General features: G+C 38.8%; 1 protein-coding gene across 3 annotated transcripts in view; it reads left to right on the top strand.

Annotated features, from left to right (window-relative positions):
• Positions 1–22,148, top strand: part of LOC138296312 (zinc finger protein 75A-like) — a 78,855-nt gene that overhangs the window by 53,206 nt on the left and 3,501 nt on the right. For all 3 annotated transcript variants that reach the window (XM_069235338.1, XM_069235339.1, XM_069235340.1), the window contains one exon: positions 12,101–12,190. In XM_069235338.1, the coding sequence (XP_069091439.1) occupies positions 12,101–12,190 (90 nt within the window). The remainder of the gene's footprint in view (positions 1–12,100; positions 12,191–22,148) is intronic.

Raw genomic sequence — 22,148 nt, 5'->3', positions numbered from 1 at the left:
AGATAACAAGAGTTAAATAGTCCAAAGTTGCGAGTGCTACGTGATATAGGGAAAGGAACTCAAATGATGTGAGAGTTTTATAAACTGGAAATAAGACATTAAAGAGAGGGAAGAGTCTTGACCATAGAAAAATAGAGGAAGTCTTCCAACTGATTATATGAGGTCCCCCTACGACATCCAGTTACAAGTTATTCTAGAGTAACCAATAGTGCCATTCAGAATCCTTATTTAAGCCCCGTCGTACAGTGTCATAACGGATGATAAGTTGACTTTCATTTTGACTTAGCAATAGTTCCAAATTACCACCTCTAGGATGTGGTTTCAGTTGTAGAAGGCCACAGAAGATAAAAATACGAACATTCGGATGATGTTCCACAAAATGAGCCACCAAAGGCAGTTGAGTATAATTTTTTTGTATACTGCGATAATGTTTTTGAATCCTAGTCTTCAAGGTCGAATAGTACTACCAATGTAGGCTTTTTTGCATGGGCAAATGATGAGGTAGACTGTGTTGATACTGTCACAATTGATAATGTCACGTATTGTAAAAGGATGGTCATTGATCAAGATACATTTGGATTTAGAAAGACCAAGTTTCCAAATTGAACATTTTGTACAGGTATAGAAGCCTTTGGGTCGTTGGAACATACTTTGGTTAGGTGATTTTTTCAGAATAAAATGATGAACAAAGTTTATCTTTAAGATTAGGAGCTCTTCTAAAGCCTATTTGTAGATAGGTCGAAATGTATTGATTGATAGATGAGTTATTCTGAAGAAGGTACCAATGCTTACGAAGTAGTTTGCGTATCGAGTGGTGCCCATTGTGGAAGTCTGTAATAAATTGAACAACAGGATTCTCATTTGTGGTTTTAGTTTTGTACAGTGCCATGTTGCGATTTAATCTCGCAAAGTTTTCCTTGTTTTTCCGTAGACTTGAAGTGTTGTAGCCCCTAGTTGACAAACGTTGTACAATTTCTGAAGAAACTATTTCATAATCAGACATGCTACTGCAATTGAGTCTAGCTTTCCTGAATTCACCAGCTGGGATCTTGCGGATTATGCTGGCGGGATGACAACTGGAAGCATGTAAGATAGAATTTGCTGCAGTACTCTTTCTATAAAGACAAGTGTGTAATTTATGATTCTCAATGTAGAGCGTAAGGTCTAGATATTCTACTCTGGTTCTCGAAATTTGATACGTAATGTCAATGTTCCATCTATTGGGTGTGAGTGACTCAAGAAAAGAACGAAGTAAGAATTCCTGACCTTGCTAAATTAACAAAATGTCATCTATGTAACGTCCCCAAAACATTATATATTGAGAAAAAAATTATCTCATCAGAGGAAAGGAATTTTCTTTTCATAAAAAATCCGACCATTCTACCCTATATGTACTACCAAAAATATATAAAGGAGGCCACCCCCCTAAAGGTAGACCTATCATCTCAGGAATTAACTCCATTTGCTATAATATTGTTACTCTAATTGATTCTGAATTACAGCCCTTCATGCAGAACTTACCTTCCTTTGTAAAAGACACTAAGGACATATTACAAAACTTGCATGATATTGATTGGCAATCAGACTATTTCCTTGCCACGATAGATGTGGTTAGTTTATACACTTCCATTAGACATCAAGATGGAATTGAAGCAGTTAGAAGCTATCTTTCTACAAGATCGGCTCAACATTTTGAACGCAATCAGATGTTAATAGACATGTTATCCTTTTGTCTTTAAAACAACTTTTTCCTTTTTAAAGGTCAATTCTATCTCCAACTCCAGGGGACGGCGATGGGAGCGAAATTTGCGTCACCCTATGCGTGTCTTCTAATGGGAGCTATAGAAAGAGAATGTCTATGAAACGAGAACTCTGAACATTTTTCTCAATATATAATTTTTGGGGGAAGTTACATAGATGACATTTTGTTAATTTGGCAAGGTCAGGAATTCTTACTTCGTTCTTTTCTTGAGTCACTCACACCCAATAGATGGAACATTGACATTATGTATCAAATTTCGAGAACCAAAGTAGAATATCTAGACCTTACACTCTATATTGAGAATGATAAATTACACACTTGTCTTTATAGAAAGAGTACTGCAGCAAATTCTATCTCACATGCTTCCAGTTGTCATCCCGCCAGCATAATCCGCAATATCCCAGCTGGTGAATTCAGGAGAGCTGGACTCAATTGCAGTAACATGTCTGAATATGAAATAGTTTCTTCAGAAATTGTACAACATTTGTCAACCAGGGGCTACAACACTTCAAGTCTACAGAAAAACAAGGAAAACTTTGCGAGATTAAATCGCAACATGGCACTGAACAAAACTAAAACCACAAATGAGAATCCTGTTGTTCGATTTATTACAGACTTCCACAATGGGCACCACTTGATAAGCAAACTACTTCGTAAGCATTGGTACCTTCTTCAGAATAACTCATCTATCAATCAATACATTTCAACCTATCCACAAATAGGCTTTAGAAGAGCTCCTAATCTTAAAGATAAATTTTGTTCATCATTTTATTCTGAAAAATCCCCCTAACCAACATATGTTACAACGACCCCAAGGCTTCTATACCTGTACAAAATGTTCAATTTGCAAACTTGGTCTTTCTAAATCCAAATCTATCTTGATCAATGACCATCCTTTTACAATACGTGACTTTATCAATTGTGACAGTATTAACATAGTCTACCTCATCATTTGCCCATGCAAAAAAGCCTACATTGGTAGTACTATTCGAGCTTTGAAAACTAGGATTCAAGAACATTATCGCAGTATATAAAAAAATGATACTCAACTGCCTTCGGTGGCTCATTTTGTGGAACATCATCCGAATGTTCGTACTTTTACCTTCTGTGGCCTTCTACAACTGAAACCACATCCTAGAGGTGGTAATTTGGAACTATTGCTACGTCAAAATGAAAGTCGACTTATCATCCGTTATGACACTGTACGACGGGGTTTAAATAAGGATCCTGAATGGCACTATTGGCTACTTTAGAATAACATGTAACTGGATGTATTAGGGGGACCTCATATAATCAGTTGTAAGACCTCCTCTAGTTTTCTATGATCAAGACTCTTCCCTCTCTTAAACGTCTTATTTCCAATTTATAAAACTCTCACATCATTTGCGTTCCTTTCCCTATATCACGTAGCACTCGCAACTTTGGACTATTTAACTCTTGTAATCTAAGTTTATAGAATCTTTGGTAGTCAGCAACAATTTAATTTTATTACTCTCATTACTATATTATTTTTCCTTTCAAGACACTCTAAATAAGAGTAGGAACTGAAAACGAAGGTCCTGCGTATTAGTATTATAGTTACATTTAATAACACATCCCCCCCCCCCGGAGAGGTTCTTTTGAATTGGAGGCGGCCATAATTCCTGAACGCCGCTCTATAATCATTAAATTATTATCGTTTCTCACAATTCATTTATTTTAGGGCAAAACAGTGCCTTATTTATATTGCTATCAAGACACTTTCAATATTTATTTTAAACTGATCCAATATGGTGCCTCGAAATCAAGTCTTTTCATTTCCCCATAAAAATAAAGGTAGGACTTACCGTTAAACTATTACCTGTTCCATAATTAGTCAACATTGTATTTACAAGTTATTGTTATCTAGGCAAAGTTTTGCTTTCCTACATCTAATTTTAAGACCTCTGTAGGATAGTCCCTTTGTTTAACTGTACATGGGGCCCCGACAACCAGCTACTTCGTCTCTCCCTTAAGTTATAAAAATAGATGAAGGACTAAGCGTTAGCACGTCTTTCGAACATAAGCTGGTGTACTCATCGATTTACTATTTCACTTCTGTCATTTTCATTTACTTTCTAAATATTGTATTCCCAACAAGAATGATCGTTTCCTTCTTTTTTAAGCAGACCTCATATTGTATGATGCACCTTTCTAGATGAAATAATGTTATGATTAGACATCCTCAAATCTTCTGATTGATTATTATGATGGTATTTGCTGTATTATTTCACCAATGACCTTTTGGAGCATGACAATTTGCATGAGCATGTTTCTACATTATCACTAGTATTATCACTAATAATGTAACTTTATCTCGGTGGATGTGCCAGCACCCCTTTATAATTTTTTTATGCGCTTCCAATTTATGAGTTCTTCCTTCGTCTAGTATTAGTCTGTTATGATAATTAACTCACTAATGTGATTTGGTTGCCTGGAATCTTGCAACCTCTTGGGGTTTCTCTCTTTTTTGTTTTATTAAATCTAATCATGTCAACTTAGGTTTCTAATGGTGGTGTCTTTTCTCTTCTCGTTTTTCATGCAAGCTAAATGAATTAGCACTCAGCATGCCCCTCACTTATAAGTGGTGTTTTCCTTCTCTTTTTCTCCTTGATCTTTCATTTTAGCTTTAGCCGTTTGTATTTGATTGCCTTGTGTTTGATTATTTATAGCCTTGAGAAAGCCCTAGGCGGACGCACCATAGAGGGTGAAACACATGTCGGCTGTATCTATTTTGAATAATTGAATAAATGATTCAATATCAAGGACAGTCTGCAAGTCTTCAATTCAGCCAATTTGGATATTATTTAACAAAATTACAAGTGGGTTCTCACTCTCAATTATCTTGGACTTTTCAACATAAGGGGGTTTTTGGACCATACCCTCAGTTTGAGCCCCCACCACCAGCCATTTCCAACCCTTAAAGGGCATTTACACAGGAAGAAATCTCTGGACCATTGTCATCTCAGGTTCTATATTTCCACAACTGCTTGCTTTTCAGGAACTCTTTTTTTTTTTTCCTTTTTGCCTGCAGCACTCCAAGAGTGTACATGTTTTATTGAGCTTTCTCCTTTGTAAGCTTCTCCCATCCTGCCCTTCCATGCTGCTGTCCCATGTTGTGCTCCATTCCACAGTGCTTCTGTGCCCCCGACCTGTCTCTCTATTGCTTTTTTTTCTAATGCTTTTTTTTTGGTGCATTGGAATGCTTTTGATTGAGCACTAGTTAAATTATACAAGGTCATTTTTATTTTTTAAGCATGGGAAGATAAATGTTTCTAGTCAGAATGACAGGATGTTGAGCTGACCCTTGGCCTCAAAAATGGTTCCTCAGTACCAAAGTCGGAAGCCCTGCCTCTCGCCCCTCTCTGCATTTCTCATTTATTCCATGTGTAGAAAGTGAGGATTATTTGTGAGAGGAGCGAGAAGGGAGCCATTTGAGTGACATTTCAGTAAGACATTACATGTCCCCATTTAAAGTAGATTCAGGGTACTGCAGTCAAACTATTTTTGAGGCTAGAGATGGTTATTGCCAGTCATAGTGTTTATTACTTTACGAGCTACATGGTTTCCTTTCTGTTCAGTAGGTTTCAAGAGTACATTTTTGCAGTAGAGGATGCAAGTTCTCTGATAGAAAGGGCTGCTTTCAGTGAGTGATCATCACAGTTTTTGCAAATTGTATTTAGAAAAGAAACCAGGCTCACTTGACATCGGCAGCCAGGCTGTACTGATTTATTAGGAAAGAAATATCAATATGCAAAACAGAAATTCGAAGTACATGTGAGATGGCCTGTTTTTTCAGGATTGTATTTTCACTTCGGAATCTCTGATTGTATTTAGTTCTAAGAGTTGCTTGTAAAGGTTTTGCTTGACTGGTTTAATTTGAGTAAAATCCACCATGTAATCCATGTTGTGTGGCAGTCACAGTCCTGCTGAAGGAATGGTGTGCTCCACATAGCATAATATTATTTGACAGCGCTTTGAGATGCCTGTAGAAGTAAAGGAACTATAGCCCACCTTATTGCTTATCACTCACCTATAGCAGCATTCATGCACTGCTGAAACAATTGGGCCTTTGTAAATTCAGTGCAAAATTTTCAATGAGAGGTGTGTTAAGTCTCCCATCTTATTGTGTGAAGCATAAATTGCCATTGATGTTAATTCCTGAGGCTGATCCCTAACCTAGTGATGCTGTCTCACACAGAATGTTCTAGCACTGTTGACTTGCATTGAGGGGCGTGCCTTTCTGTCTTAGACTTAAAAAACCTTGGAATGTGTCCACAAAAGTTCACTGAGGCAAGCATTTGTTTCCTGAACAGACTGCTCAACCAAGTGTGTAGTTTTGTATAGATTTTCAGCCCATGTCAATGCCTCAAAGCAGGTCAGATAGGGAAGCAATCCATTGTTGTGCATTGTTGGTAGAAATTAGATTAGGTTTACAGTGATGCTTTGCAGGTGGCAATGGGGTGTTGTGCATCAGGGGCAAAGAGGTGTTTCAGTCCCTCAGTGGTGAACTTAGTCATGCCCAAGCTTTAATGAGAGGGCCAAAGAGGTGCTGTGCATATGAGACCCGCTTTCAGATACCGGCTTCCTCATGTCAGACCTGAGCCACAGTCATGTGACATTGCAATATAGTGTAATAGTGATTAAAGGACTATCGGGACCTGACACATAAACGAAGAGCAATATTACCTGTCTTGATGTGATTTGAGGAGACTGCTCCAAGCTGAATCGGTTGCAGTTTGTCTTGAAACTCGACTTTGTGAATCCGGGACTTTAAAGCAACTGCTGCCTGGGAGCACCACACGTGCAAACCTTGCTGTAATGTAGAGCAGCTTAGTATTGGGCTGAGCAAGAGTTATTGTTCTGATATTCATTTCTGATTCTAAATGAAAAGATGAAAGTTTTATTGCTGCCAATGAAAGTGACCCCTATAGCACCTTCACCTGCTGTGAATGTGGACCATCCATGATATGGGGGGGCTAATATGGGCCATCATATAATGTGCACACCAAATGTGATATCATTATCATGAGAAAATACTGACCAAAGTGTTCAATAAAAAATGCAATAAAAACATTTGGAAAAATATTGAAGGACTGTTTTAATACTTCCAGTATGTTTTCTATTGTACTCACACTGTTAACCCTTAGATACTACATGTAGCACTTTTACAACATTCCCTTTGTGTGTAATTGATCATTAGCCAGTCATGAATCATGATGTTTATGTTGCATGCTTGAGGCAACAAGACTCTTCTAATAAGCCACTTGAGCATACATATGTTTCAAACCTTGAGTAGGCTCTCCCATCACTAACAATAAGATGGGCTATGATGTTTTCTCATGGTCTCACAGTCTACCCACGACCTGAAACATAACAATCAGTAATCTATAATCTGCTCTTAAAACATAACTAGTTTAAATAACGTAAGGCTTTTTTACGGTCAACTTTTCAACAGTCTTGCTTTGCCAATCAGCTCCCATACCCTAACAGCACTCTTCCCAAGTGGTACAGTAGTAAATAATAAATAGAAAAGTATTGGCAAACCCAATAGGTCTGGCTTGCATTTTAAATGTTTAAAAACAGAACTGTACAACAAAACAAAAAATATTGCTTTCTGTACACAATACTTCTACAACTAAATTAATTTAATGTAGGATGACACTGAGTACTTTTGTGATGGCAAAATAGTCCCTCGAACATTGCAGTGTAAGCACTCTATAGAAGGTGGGATGACAGACCACAAAGCCAATAGCATAATATGAGAGGCAGTCAGTGCCTACAGTAGTCTGAATATGTACACCCCACTATAGGATATGGATATATATACATATATATCCTGCTTTGCTGTACTTGAGTGTTTTAGTCTGAGGACACCTGCTATGCTGAAGCCATGTGTTTCAGAATGCCATAAGGATGTCACCGAGAGCCAACGCAAGCATTTCAGATCTGTACCTGTGAGATTGGCAAGGACATCAGAAACAGTTCCCTCGTCTGAATTACTTACTTTTATTTTTTGGGGTTACATGGCCCATTTAAGGAGAGACGGCGTTAACGTATATCCTAATTTTTAAAATTTAATTTGTGTCATTGTCACATTTGGTTATTGGTGTACATCTTGCTCCTATTAAATCCTATCATGATTGCACCAATGTTACTAATATGAGAACTAAAAGCTTATTAATACTGTTCTTGGTTAGTGCAAAGTATTGCGTCTGATTGGGTTGAGGGCTCTTGACCGGTAAGCTCTGTGCTACTTGTGTAAACTATTTGAACCCTTAACATTAAATATCACAATTATTGGTGCACTAAATAACCTTTTTATAGTACATTTCTTGAGTTAGAGGATGAGAGTGGTGTTTATGTCTTGGGACCTACATGTTTAGAGGTGGACACCCTTAACTTGTTTACGGGAGTGGGCTGAATGCTCATGCACCATATTCTGTTTGTCAGTAGCTTATCCACTGTTTTTAGGGCTTACCTAAGACAGTGCGTGCACTATCGGTTGTGAGACATATTCTCATAGTGGACTTAGAACACAACCATTGATTACTATTAGTTGGCTTCATTGTCACTCAGTTTGTTGCTTTTTATTCATTAGCTTGTGTTGGGCTTTCCTTCCTCTTTTTGTGTTTAATCCATGACCATACCTTTCCATTCCTTGCTTTTTCAGTCTGTAATTTCTTTTCTTTCTTTTTAAGCAACCTTGGGACGGCATGTGTTTCCCTGCTGCCTCCCTCATGTGCTTCTTTTCCCTCACCTTTGCCACCCTTTGTGTTCCTTTCTCTTCCCTAGGTACATTTCCATATGCCACCAACATTGCCTTCTTGCTTGTGTGCTTTCTCCCAGCCGTCTCACTTTGCTCTCGTTCACCCGGTTGATCCCCCCACCAGTGTTCCTGTGGTGCTTCTGTAACTTGCCCGCATGTTGCTCCACCTTCATGCCCCTGTGTTATTCCCAACTGACTGGTTTAAAAAAGCCCCTTGCATCCTGTATTGCTTTCCCCACCTGTTTTGCATTCCCCTCCAGCCCCCATATTGCTTTCCCCATGTTACTTTTCCCATTCCTTTTAAAACACTTTCATGCTTTTTCATTTTTTTCATTTAATTTTTCAAATAATGTTTAGTTTCATTTAAAAATAATTTAACTTTTTTTAAAAATTATATTTGTATGATTATTTGGAAATATTTGTATCTTTTGTTTATATGGGTGTAATGAATGGAATGTGACCATCCAAAATACATGTATTTTCTTCAATGTTAGTTAGACTGGTGTTATATTAATAAATCTAACTCCCTCAAACTTACAGACTTTACACAGTGTTTGCTGGACTGCAATTAGAATAGTACACGTAGCCCCATCTCCCTCTCTCCCGAAATACATATTCTTTCCCAGTGTTTGTTAGATTGCAGTTATCGTATTACATTTGTTACTCATCCCTCCACCCTCATCCCAAAATAATTGCACTCAAGGTTTGTTGGACTAGTATTAGAATAGTAAATCTGCCCCCTCCAAAGAAATGCACTGTCCCCAGTGTTTGCCTAACCCTCTCACCCCATTGTATGTGCTTTCCCCAGTGTTTATTGAACTGGAGTTAGAACAGTAAATCTGACCTCAGCCCAGTATATGTACCTTTCTCAATGTTTGTTAAACAGGGTTAAGAATATTTCCCTAATGTCAGTTAGAATGGATTTGGAATGGTAAATTTGACTCCCCCCTACACTGTATGTATTTTAACTAATGCTTGTATTTAAAATAGTGTATTTGAATTGTGTTTTATTCTAATAGTGTTTTACACTGGTGTTGGGTATTTGTTTTTATTAGTTAGTTTTTGTTCAAGTCTGTATTTTATGTAAAGTATTTTAAGGATATTTTATTAAAAATTATATATATTTAAAAAAAATATTTTTTTCATTCCTATTTGTGTTTTGTTTTTTAATGATTTTTGTATGTTTTAATATTTTATGAATCATTTCGTACACATTTAAAAATGTATTTTCCTTAACACTTTACAAATGTATTTATTTATATTAAATATTAATATGTTAAATAAATTAACATATTCACATAATAAATACATTTCAATTCCTAATTTAATATTACAGTTATATTATTTGTTAATGCTTCATTAAAATTTCATGTTCATTTTGTATGAATTACATTGTTTCCAGGTGTTTATTTATGATTTACTTATTATTATTATACATTTCAGAAAAAAGTATTATTTTAATTAATGTAACTTTCTAAAAATTAATCACATTTAAATTCATACTTACCTATGTAATGTCCATATTTTGCTCCAGGATATATTTGTAGTCCATTTTGTGATACTTTATATTATATACCAGTAAAGTCGATATTTAGGTCAGCAACATGAAATTCTTAGAGAAATCCATTGAAAACCTTGGGGAGCTATGGCTGTTGTCAGCAAGGCAAGATGGGTTTGAAAAAACAGTGAGCAAATGTATTCAGAAGCTAAGTCAGTTGGAGGACAAAAGGGAACTTGAAAAACAGGCCCATGGATGGTTGGCACTAAATCCTTACACAGACATGCTGGAGAAACCGTGTATGGGGGCCTGTTATTCTGTACAAATCAAAACAAAATGTATGGCTCTGCCACTAGGGTCAGTTCCAACCCTGGATCATACCCTAAAGTGGTTGGAAGTTGACAATCCTGTGAACAAAGCATGCCAGCTATGCAAGCTTGTTGAGGAATCTATGATGCACATAGTTTGTCAGGATTTCACTCACCTAGAGTGTTCAGATTCAGTAGAATCAAAGACTTGTATCCCAGTATTCCAGGGAACAACACCAACACTAGTACTGAACACGTAATATCTGAGGTCAATCTGCCAAGGGACAAGGGGTTGGGAATAGCAAAGAATCTCCAGCTTTTAGTCTCTCTGTAACTTAGTATACCTCCCTTTCGGACTGGTTGAGGACCTCACTGGTCTGGTTTACTGTCTTCAATCATAAATGGTCACTACAAAAACACAAATATTAATTGTTTGTCCAGAGTTGTATGCCAGATTACATTTAGTTCACATAATTGTAATTATATACCTCACATATAAATGTGCACTCAGCCCATAACCTCAAAAAATGGCTGTTGCCTTACAACATCCTTTTTGGTTCAGTCGCCCTATAGAATTTTCAAAGAGCAACCCTGACAATCTCTAAAGGTTTCGCTGCCATGTGCAAGTTACAAGAATACAACAAAATTCCTTGAACTTCACACATTCCTTTAATAAAGTATATCAGCAGTTCATAATAGGTGCAAAAGAAAAGCAAATCTCATTATTTGGGTTCTGTTTCAGCCTTACAAAAATGTTATATATGTTAACTCCCTTGACTGTTTTTTTATGGATTTTATATAACTGCACATGCACCTTTGCATTGCCCTTTCCTTTCAACATGTGGGATGCCGGTTTATCATCCGGAAAGGGACGGGTTGCTGGAAGTTTGCCTTTTTTTGCTGGGTTAATGCTGTCCTCTATAATGGCCCATTTAGATTTTTCTCAATTTTTGTATGACGTTTTGCTGCTTAAAAGATAAGACATGTTAATTTGTCATCTTGGACGAGGCTGGTTGCTAGAAGTTTGCCATAGTTGGGTTATTGCCGTCCTCAGTCTTGACCCTTTTAGCACCTTGTGTTTTTAGTATGCCTCTTTTTCTACCTATTTTTTTATTATTGTTTTATTTTTATTTTTTAACACTGGGAGGGGCTAAATGGGTGATTGGAAGTTCTTATTTATATTTTTTAATATTGCATGGATCAATTAAATATGGTGTAATGCAAATCGTGTGATTAATGATGCTATATTTGTTGCCATTGTTGTTTATGGTTTAATTAACAAATAAACTATACATAAATATATATATATATATATATATATATATATATATATATATATATATATATATATATATATATATAAAGATAATATTTTGGTGGTTGATATTCCGTCATTCAACCATCTCACATATACAGGTATTTTGCTGAACACAAAGACTGTTTAGTTCAGTAACCCAGAACAGGCTATCGCACTAGATTCAACACGTTTATTTGCTACCACAATATTTAGCTAACATTTACTAATATTCCTATATAAAAAAGCTGCTTTTTCCCTAATGTTGATGTTATTTGCAAGACAGAAATCCACATAGCAATGCTTTCATCCCCTGACAAGACTTTTTGTTCATTTCAGGATCCATGTCTCCATTAGGAGTACACAAGGCTGAACAAAAGTGTATGTTTCTGCATGTTTCAAGATTATACTTGAATGTCTTTTTTAAAAACACATTTTATTGATCCCTCAGCTACTTCTTTCCACATAAAGGATGAGGAGGAGAGATATTCATTGGATTATCAGAATGGAAGGAGAATTAAAATCATCAGTACGCCCTTAGGTGAGAAATGAGTATTTACTTGCTGATTACTGCTGTAGTATTCCATGCATATGCCTATAGACTCAGTGATATACATTTAATGTAATTACTAACATCTGTGTATATCTTCAAGACACAATCATTTATTCTCAGCAGTGACAAAATTCACAGGGAAATCTCAGTAATTTTGTCTGGGTTTCTTGGTCTGTAGAGCACCATGCCCTTTTAACATGTGGTTTTCAGTACCTATTTTCACACTTCATAACTATGAACCAAAGGAACATATTTATAATCTTAACTCTACACTTTTAGCCTTAGTTCTAAAAAGGAGAGAGGCAAATGTAAAACATTTCATATCCTCTGTGTGGTTAAAGTACAACTGTGTTGCACATAAAGGTGGATATCTCCTAAGGGAAGTAGTTATAAAAAAAAAAAACATGAAATAAAAATGTGGCTTAGTCTTGAAGAGTGGGCATAAATCAATATCAAAGTGGCAAAAACAGATACCTGTTAGGTTGAAAGAGCATGAATTCTTGGGAACAGATGATTGACAAAAAACAATTTCAAAACAAGGGAAAACGTAAGAGGATTATTATAGTGGGCCTGGTTTTCATTCCTTTTTACGCCTTCAGGTTTTATGCAGACAGGTAAAAGGATCATCAAATACCAGAAATGATTGAACTTGAGTCATAGAATTAGGCTGTGTGACTAGTTTGGGATACAGATAAAACAAAAAAGTATGAATAATCAGATAGTTGACTTGAACGGTGTGATATTAACAAACATTGTAATTGCTTTTTGCCATCCTTAATCGGTAGAGTTGTGGCCTTACAACCAGAGCTGACCAGCTTTGGAATTCGGGAACTATGGCCTGATTACGACTTTGGCAGATGGGATACTCCGTCACTAATGTGATGGATTCCCGCCCACCATTTTACAAGTTCCTTACGATCTAATGGAACTCGTAATATGGCGGGCGGGATATCTGTAATGTTTGTGACGGAGTATCCCATCTGCCAAGGTCGTAGTCAGACCCTTAATCTCTCTGTTCCTTTAACAAATTTACCTACTCTGGTGCCTTTGAAATGCGATCTGTGGGCCAGGTTCGCGCTGTATAGAACAAAAAAAAAATACACACATACATTCAGTACAAAAACTTTGGAAAAAGTGAGCATTTAGGGTCGAAGGGTGCATCAAGTGCCTTATCTTACTGCAGTCTTTGGTTCCGAAAAGTAATGTTGCATTGTGCTGGTGGACAATGTTAATGAAGGCTTCCCCAAAACTAGAATCTTCAAGAGTTACTGCCCTCACAGAACATTGTTAGAAGCATCAAATCATCTGGTTGGTTACCCACGTGTTTTTTCATTTGCATCTTTTACTGGTTTTACATTTCACTTCTTCCTCTAATTTTGACCTCATAATACTGCATTCTGAGGCCTGTGAATCTGTTCTAGGCTTCTTAATTTTTTGCAGGCAGTAGCTCCAATCTACCAGAGATTTGACACAAAAGTAGAGGTTGTTAGTATTGGTTTTATTCCAGAGTCAATGGTATCTCAGCCAGATATAGACAGATCAACTTTAGTGTGATTCCACTGAACACAGTTTAACTTTCAGAAGTACCTGCTACTAAAGGTAGGTGAAGTCCTACTTTCCGTGTCTTCAGATTGTGGGTTTGGATTCTGGTATGTCTGTGTTTTTTAAGTGCAACTCCGCAGGCACAGAACCTAGTGTGATTGATCCGGATACTCCACAGTTGTCTGCCATCTTGCTTTTCATGCTTGTGACAGCCTGCAACTTCCAGGAACTCATTGTGGTCTTGGAGGGTTTGTGGAACTTATGCCATACTAGGGGGCATATTTATACTATATTTGCGGCAGATTTGTGTCATTTTGTTTGCACAAATCCGGCTTAAACCTAACTCAATATTTATACTTTGGCGTTAGACCCATCTGGTACCAAAGTTATGGAGTTAGCGTCATTTTTTTACTGTGTCAATGAGATGCAAAGTAGGCGTTCCCAGGCAAAAAATGACTCTAAGGCCCTAGGCCTTATTTATCCTCCCGTGCAGAAATAGCACACTGGAGGTAGGCGGGCCTAAATAAGGGCGGTAAGCCTGCTTAGCACAATTATTTAACGCCTGGGTCAGGGCAGGCGTTAGGGGGCCTGTGGGCTCATTTCCATGGTTGAATTCCATAGAATGAGTCCACAGGTGCCCTCCCCAGGCCACAGGGACACCCCCACCCCACCCCACCCCCACCAGAGGGACAGCGGAAGATGGGGACCCCATCCTAGGTAAGTAGAGGTAAGTATACATTTTCTTTATTTGAAGTGCCGTAGGAGGGACTAACTTGAGCCCCTCCTACATGGCAATGTGCCCATTGGCCATGCCCAGGGGACATAAGTCCCCTGGGCATGGCCATTGGTCTCGGGAGCATGACTCCTGTCTTTACTAAGCCTCACTAGAGCGATTCCTTAACGCACAACCTCCTGTTTCCCCTACACCTCCCCCACCTGGTTAGCGTAATTTATTTTGACGCTAATGGGGCCTTACTGCCAGATAGCATCATTCCTTAAATATGACGCCCAGCTGGCGTCCAGGAATGGCGCTAGCCAGCGGCATACTTTTTAATGAAAACCTGCGCTTAATCAGGTTTGAGTCAAAAAATATAAATCTGGGGGGGATAGGTGTTTTCAGCCATTCTGATCGTTCTGTGTTCTACCATTCACTGTTGGAGCCTGCGTGTAGGTGACTCGTATTAGCTCTGATTAGCCAGTCAGAAGGATTGGTACAACCCACCCCTTCCTTGGCCATCATTGAGGGCTAAGAACGTGTGGGAGGTAAAGTACACTGCACGTGGTCCCAGAGCAGTCATACTTGACGACAGCTTAAAGAGTGGCAAACCCCTTAATTCCTTTTTCGTGCTGGAACGGTTAAATGTGTCTCACTGCAAATATACCCCATAGGAGAATTCGGAAAATGCTCGAAATATGGAATTCACCTTTGTGACGCTATCCTACCAGGGAACTTATGGTTCATTTAGACAACCCTCACCGTTCTAGGGCTCCCTCAGATTTTATGATCCCTGCATTAGAAATCCATCTGCCTCTCCAAGTGGCCTCCATGCAGCTTCATAATGTAGAACGCAAGTCTGAACCTCTAACAGGATCGGTGCTAGAAAATAAAGTTAAAGAATGTCTTATTGCAAAAATGTAGCTAAACGTTTAATTGAAAAACATTTCACATCAATGTCAACACTAGAAAGAACAAAACACCAAGTTCAAAAGCAGAGATTCTCAAAGCTTCTAAAATGCGAAACTAGTAATAACCAAGTTGTATGTACGTCGTAAGAAATTCAATGTACTGAATTTCCCCATGTGAAATGAAAAATCATCTTAAAATGCACAAGCTATTACAAACATCAACAACAGTGGTTCCTAACCTTTTGACTTCTGTGGACCCCCACTGAGTCATTACTAGAATTCAGTGGCCCCCACTGAATTAACAATGAAATCCAGGGAGGCTTCCACGGAGCCATTACTAGAAGTCGGGGACCCCAGGCCACATGAATTTCTATGATTTGAACGTCAAAACAATACACAAAAGTATAGAAATAAGGATACACCAAACGAATGTCCAAATGTTGTAATATTTTGCTTATTTCAAAACCAGATGGGGAAATAGTGCTTAAATATAAATGTTTGATTTGCTTCTTTATGTGTATGATGTACCTTATCAATTTTAATTAATTAATTTTAATAATATTTAAATTTGAAAAACATTTTCAGGCCCCAGAGTAGATCTCCTGGACCCCTGGAGTCCTAGGTCTACAGGTTAAGAACCAATTATCTAGAAAAACTATTGCACTGACTTTCTTCTATTTTTTTTAACTTGTTCAATCTGTCAAACTACGGCTGCCTTTCAGGGCGAAACACATGCCCCATATCATCCTTAATTCCTCTACACTCTGCTAACACTCGTAATTTTAGTCTCACACTGAGTAAAATAAGGGCTTTCATTACCTCCTCACCAGTGTTCCTTATCGCAGTCCTCACTTATTTAGAGTTCCCCTTCAGTGATGGGCATCAAACACTATTTACTTCTTTGGAAGAAAGGCTTCCCTTACACTTACTTTCCATTCTTAGTCTTGATATTTCCCATACTCATAATTCCCTGCTCCACCCTCTCCTACACCCTGATTTCTTTCCTCTTCACATCGGACACAGTAAAGGAATAAATTAAAATTAAAAATGTATATTTCATTTTATAGAGCTATAATTGTGTGTTGCATCACTTGGAGAGTCACATTTCTAAGGAGGTATGTGTCTCAGTTCAGATACCGGAGCATAAATTAGTGATATCCGTGGTAATGCTGGCACACATCACTCACTTCTTGATGCCCAATAATCAATTTATTTAAGAGATAAGAAGGAATCTCTTTTATAGGTTTTCAATTCATGAAGGTGTTGCTGAGCAGCCCTATTTAAACAGACGTGGCAGTTTCACAAGTTGTTTCATAGAGAAGCACATTACTCAGCATGGAGAGCTGAAAGTGCTTAGAAAAAAGAAAGCAGATGGCAGAGACAGCAGAATCTGATCATAATTTCGCTCAGGATTGTGATTCTCATGTTCAATGGCTGAATGTCAAAAAAACACTCGCTGTAAGCATGTAATAGAGCATGTAGATGGTTCTATGGTGCTCGATATCTTGGCATAAAACGGGAATTTATTTTATTTAGAACAAATGTAAAAGAATATAAAATAAAAAAAGAAAATAAATTCAAGTCAAAATGTGCACATTCATTTATTCTCAAAAGCAATATAAGGCAGCATAAGTTGGATAATTAAGTGTTGATCAAGAAATGGATGAATGCAGAAGTGGGAGAAAATATGGGATAAAAGGTGCCCCTGTTGGAGCTAATAATGCGGTCGGAGGGGAGGTGTGTGGGAGACCTGGGCCCAGGTAATGCTGTGCTTTAAAGATATGGGGTAGATGTCTCTCTCCTGCACTATGCCTTCAAACAGAATGATTGGAATTTTTGATACAATGCCAATATACACCCAACTATTGTGCATTTTACAGATGTTTTGAATAGTACATATGTTGGTTTATCAGCAAAAAACAATAAAAATAGTTGTAAAACAAAGAAATGAATGTTTGCTTAGTCCTCCTCTTCAACTTTCCTTCTTGCCTCCTAATGGAGTTGAAAAGAACCATCAGATTTGACTGTGAAAACGTCCATTTATTGCTTTAAGTTGATGACCCCTACATTATGAAAGGTTTTGTAAGCCGAAAACTCTCCGTGTATAAAGTGGTTCGTATCCTTAAGAGTGTACCTTGTGTTGTCTCTCTAGTACTGTAGAATATCTATGAAATGAGTTTGTAGAGGGCCTCTAATTGACTTGGCTCAGAGACAAATGCCAGCACAACAATGATCAACTCCTGGATCACAGACCCTAAGATATGCCTCTGAGCAGCCATTGGCTCAATAAGACTATCACTAGAGAAAATGTTAGGCACTCCTTCACTTAGGAGAGTTGGCATTGTAATGACGTTGCTGAACATTGTGATGCTAATATGTTGAGCTTGGAGCATTAGAGGCCTAAGTGTGTCATTCCAATACCATTTTGTAAGGGAAAGCCTTTGGGCTTACAGGGAAGACTAAGACAGAGTGCTGGCTGCAAAATATCAACTCCTGTTAAATAAATGTAACATTGAACTGAGTTGCTATGTCAACATGTAATGAGCTTCTCAATTAACCTCTTAGCTGCTGGGCCTTCCCCCCCTCCCCCCTTCATAACTCTTTGTCCACATAAGCTATCCACGCCAAATTTGCGTCCTTTTTTTCCAACATCCTAGGGATTCTAATGGTACCCAGAGTTTGTGGTTTTCCCTGGAGGAGACCAAGAAATTAGCCAAAATACAGTGAAAGTTTAGTTTTTTTTCAAAAAAATGGGAAAAAAGGGCTGCCGAAGAAGGCTTGTGGTTTTTCCTGAAAATGGCATCAACAAAGGGATTCTGGTGCTAAAATCACCATCTTACCACCTTTCAGGAACAGGCAGACTTGAATCAGAAAACCACATTTTTCAACACAATTTTGGCATTTTACTGGGACATACCCCATTTTTACTATTTTTGGTGCTTTCAGCCTCCTTCCAGTTAGTGACAGGAATGGGTGTGAAACCAATGCTGGATCCCGGAAAACTAAACATTTCTGAAAAGTAGACAACATTCTGAATTCAGCAAGGGGTCATTTGTGTAGATACTACAAGGTTTTCCTACAGAAAATAACAGCTGAAATAAAAAAATATTGAAAGTGAGCTGAAAAAAACAGCAATTTTTCTCCGCGTTTTACTCTGTAACTTTTTCCTGCAATGTCAGATTTTTTAAAGCAATATACCGTTAACGTGTGCTGGACTCTTCCGGTTGCGAGGATATATAGGGCTTGTAGGTTCATCAAGATCCCTAGGTACCCAGAGCCAATAAATGAGCTGCACCTTGCAATGGATTTTCATTCTATACCGGGTATACAGCAATTCATTTGCTGAAATATAAAGAGTGAAAAATTGGTATCAAGCAAACCTTTGTATTTCCAAAATGGGCATAAGATAAGGTGTTGAGAAGCAGTGGTTATTTGCACATCTTTGAATTCTGGGGTGCCCATACTGGCATGTGAATTACAGGCAATTTCTCAGATAGACGTCTTTTTTTACACAGTCTTACATTCGGAAGGAAAAAATGTAGAGAAAGACAAGGGGCAATAACAGTTGTTTTGCTATTCTGTGTTCCCCCAAGTATCCCGATAAAAATGGTACCTCACTTGCGTGGGTAGGCCTAATGCTCGCGACAGGAAACGCAGCATTGACACATCACATTTTTACATTGAAATCTGACGTGTTTTTTGCAAAGTGCCTAGCTGTAGATTTTGGCCTCTAGCTCAGCCGGCACCTAGGGAAACCTAGCAAACCTTGGCATTTTTGAAAACTAGACACCTAGGGGAATCCAAGATGAGGTGACTTGTGCTGCTCTGACCAGGTTCTGTTACCCAGAATCATTTGCAAACCTCAATATTAGGCTAAAAAAACACATTTTCCTCACATTTCGGTGACAGAATGTTCTGGAATCTGAGAAGAGCCACAAATGTCCTTCCACCCAGCGTTCCCCCAAGTCTCCCGATAAAATTGATACCTCACTTGTGTGGGTAGGCCTAGCGCCCGCAACAGGAAATGTCCCAAAACACAACGTGGACACATCCCATTTTTTGACAGAAAACAGAGGTGTTTTTTGCAGAGTGCCTACCTGTAGATTATGGCCTCTAGCTCAGCCGGCACCTAGGGAAACCTACCAAACCTGTGCATTTTTGAAAACTAGAGACCTAGGGGAATCCAAGATGGGGTGACTTGTGGGGCTCTGACCAGGTTCTGTTAACCAGATTCCTTTGCAAACCTCAAAATTTGGCCAAAAAAACACTTTTCCTCACTTTCGGTGACAGAAGTTCTGGAATCTGACAGGAGTCACAAATTTCCTTCCACCTAGCGTTCCCCCAAGTCTCCCGATAAAAATGGTACCTCACTTGCGTGGGTAGGCCTAGCACCCATGAATGGAAATGGCCCAAAACACAACGTGGACACATCAAATTTTTTCACAGAAAACAGAGGTGTTTTTTACAAAGTGCCTACCTGTGGTTTTTGGCCTCTAGCTCAGCCGGCACCTGGGAAGACCTAGCAAACCAGCGCATTTTTTAAAACTAGAGACCTAGGGGAATCCAAGATGGGGTGACTTGTGGGGCTCTGACCAGGTTCTGTTACCCAGAATCCTTTGCAAACCTCAAAATTTGGCTAAAAAAACACATTTTCCTCACATTTCGGTGACAGAAAGTTCTGGAATCTGAGAGGAGCCACAAATTTACTTCCACCCAGCGTTCCCCCAAGTCTCCCGATAAAAAAGGTACCTCACTTGCGTGGGTAGGCCTAGCGCCCACAAATGGAAATGGCCCAAAACACAACGTGGCCACATCAAATTTTTTCACAGAAAACAGAGGTGTTTTTTGCAAAGTGCCTACCAGGAGATTTTGGCCTCTAGCTCAGCCGGCACCTAGGGAAACCTACCAAACCTGTGCGTTTTTTAAAACTAGAGACATAGGGGAATCCAAGATGGGGTGATTTGTGGGGCTCTGACCAGGTTCTGTTACCCAGAATCCTTTGCAAACCTCAAAATTTGGCTAAAAAAAACACATTTTCCTCACATTTTGGTGACAGAAAGTTCTGGAATCTGAGAGGAGCCACAAATTTCCTTCCACCCAGCGTTCCCCCAATTCTCCCGATAAAAATGGTACCTCACTTGTGTCGGTAGGCCTGGTGCCCGCGACAGGAATAGATCACACAACGATCAATGTTGGTCCCTTACATGAGGCAGCTGTTGACCCTGGGGTGATACATTACTGACGCAGGCACTAGGTGTAGGCACTCAAGTGGGGTAGTGTTTTTATCAGGACAGGTGAGGTATCACTGGGTGGTAGGAATTTTGTGGATCCCAGCATATTTCTGTAGTTTTGTGACAGAAATGCGAGAAAAATAAGAGTTTTTATTCAACATTTCAGTTTTGCAGGGTATTCTGGGTAAGAAAACTTTGGGGAATCCACACAAGTCACACCTCTGTGGACTCCCCCGAATGTCTAGGTTCCAGAAATGTTTGGGTTTAGTGTGTTTCTCTATATGGCCGCCGAACCCAGGTCCAAAAACACAGGTGCCTGCCTTGCAAAACCAGTTTGTTTTGCGATAGATTATTTTGATGTCTCCACAATACGATTTGGGCGGTGGAATTTGGGGCTGAACTAAATTGGGGAGCTCCCAAGAGAGCACTCTCTCTCTCTGCTTGCCGCCGCATTCACCTGCTCTCTGGGTTGGGCTAACCCACTATTACCCCGTTGCACAGACTGCTTGCGAAGGGACAGCAGGACTGTCCTCATCACCTCCCTCATAATTTACTGGAAGAGGAGTTATCGAATGGGACTCCTCCGACTGAAAAATCACTCCCAGAGTCTGCGCCATTGTCCTATCCCTCAGATGCTGTCTCAGTATCTGATGTTTCAGTCTCTGATCCTATGTCAGAGCTGTCCTCTATAACCCGAGTGACGGCAGCAGTCATCCATCAAGATACCATCTCTGCTATTGGCTAAACTGTTGCTCTAAAACACTAGCCTACGTAGACAGTCACAAAATCGATGGTGTGTGTGAGATACGTGCAACAGTAGAGGCCACCTTACCTGTGCTTCTTCCCTCAATCAGCACGTTCTTTCAAGACACTCAAAAAACACCTTGTCACATACCATTTGTAACAGTCTTTAGCACCTCCTGCACCCAGTCCAACAATCATTATTGGTGCTCCCACTCCCTCCTCCTTGGATTCCCTCATTACCACCCAGCAAAAGTGCCCTTCATCTCTCCATAGCCGCCCTCAACCCCGCACATACATTTCATTTGTATTATAGCGCTGGTAATGGCTGACTTTACTAATGTACTCATCTATTTACATAAAATACAGATTTGCTCTTTGCAGTAGGCATATAAACCTTCTGCGCTTCTTTATGGCACTAAAACTGCCACTAGACAAGTCTGACCCTTTTGTAGCAGAAATATTATCACAATACTTACTTGACTTTTTATTGCTGCCTAAAAGCTACAGTTGAAAAGCGTCAGTTAAAGTATGTGCATTGCTTTGAAGACGCAAGCTGCAACTGCAAGACAACTGGTGGCAAATCTATATATATATATATATATATATAACTTTTATATGTGGGTCTGGTTTTCCTGGGGGACGATCACAGCCCCCAGGGAAACCACACACGTATTGACAAAAGTGATATATATATATATATATAGATCTCTCTCTCTATATATATATATCTATCTACATGGATATATCTATAGATAGATCTATAGATAGATATATATCTATAGATCTATCTATAGATATATCCA

This window comes from Pleurodeles waltl, chromosome 5 (genome assembly GCF_031143425.1).
Source record: "Pleurodeles waltl isolate 20211129_DDA chromosome 5, aPleWal1.hap1.20221129, whole genome shotgun sequence".
NCBI lineage: Eukaryota > Metazoa > Chordata > Amphibia > Caudata > Salamandridae > Pleurodeles > Pleurodeles waltl.
Note: the sequence above shows the minus strand (reverse complement) of the source record. Positions and strands in the feature narration are given on the sequence as shown.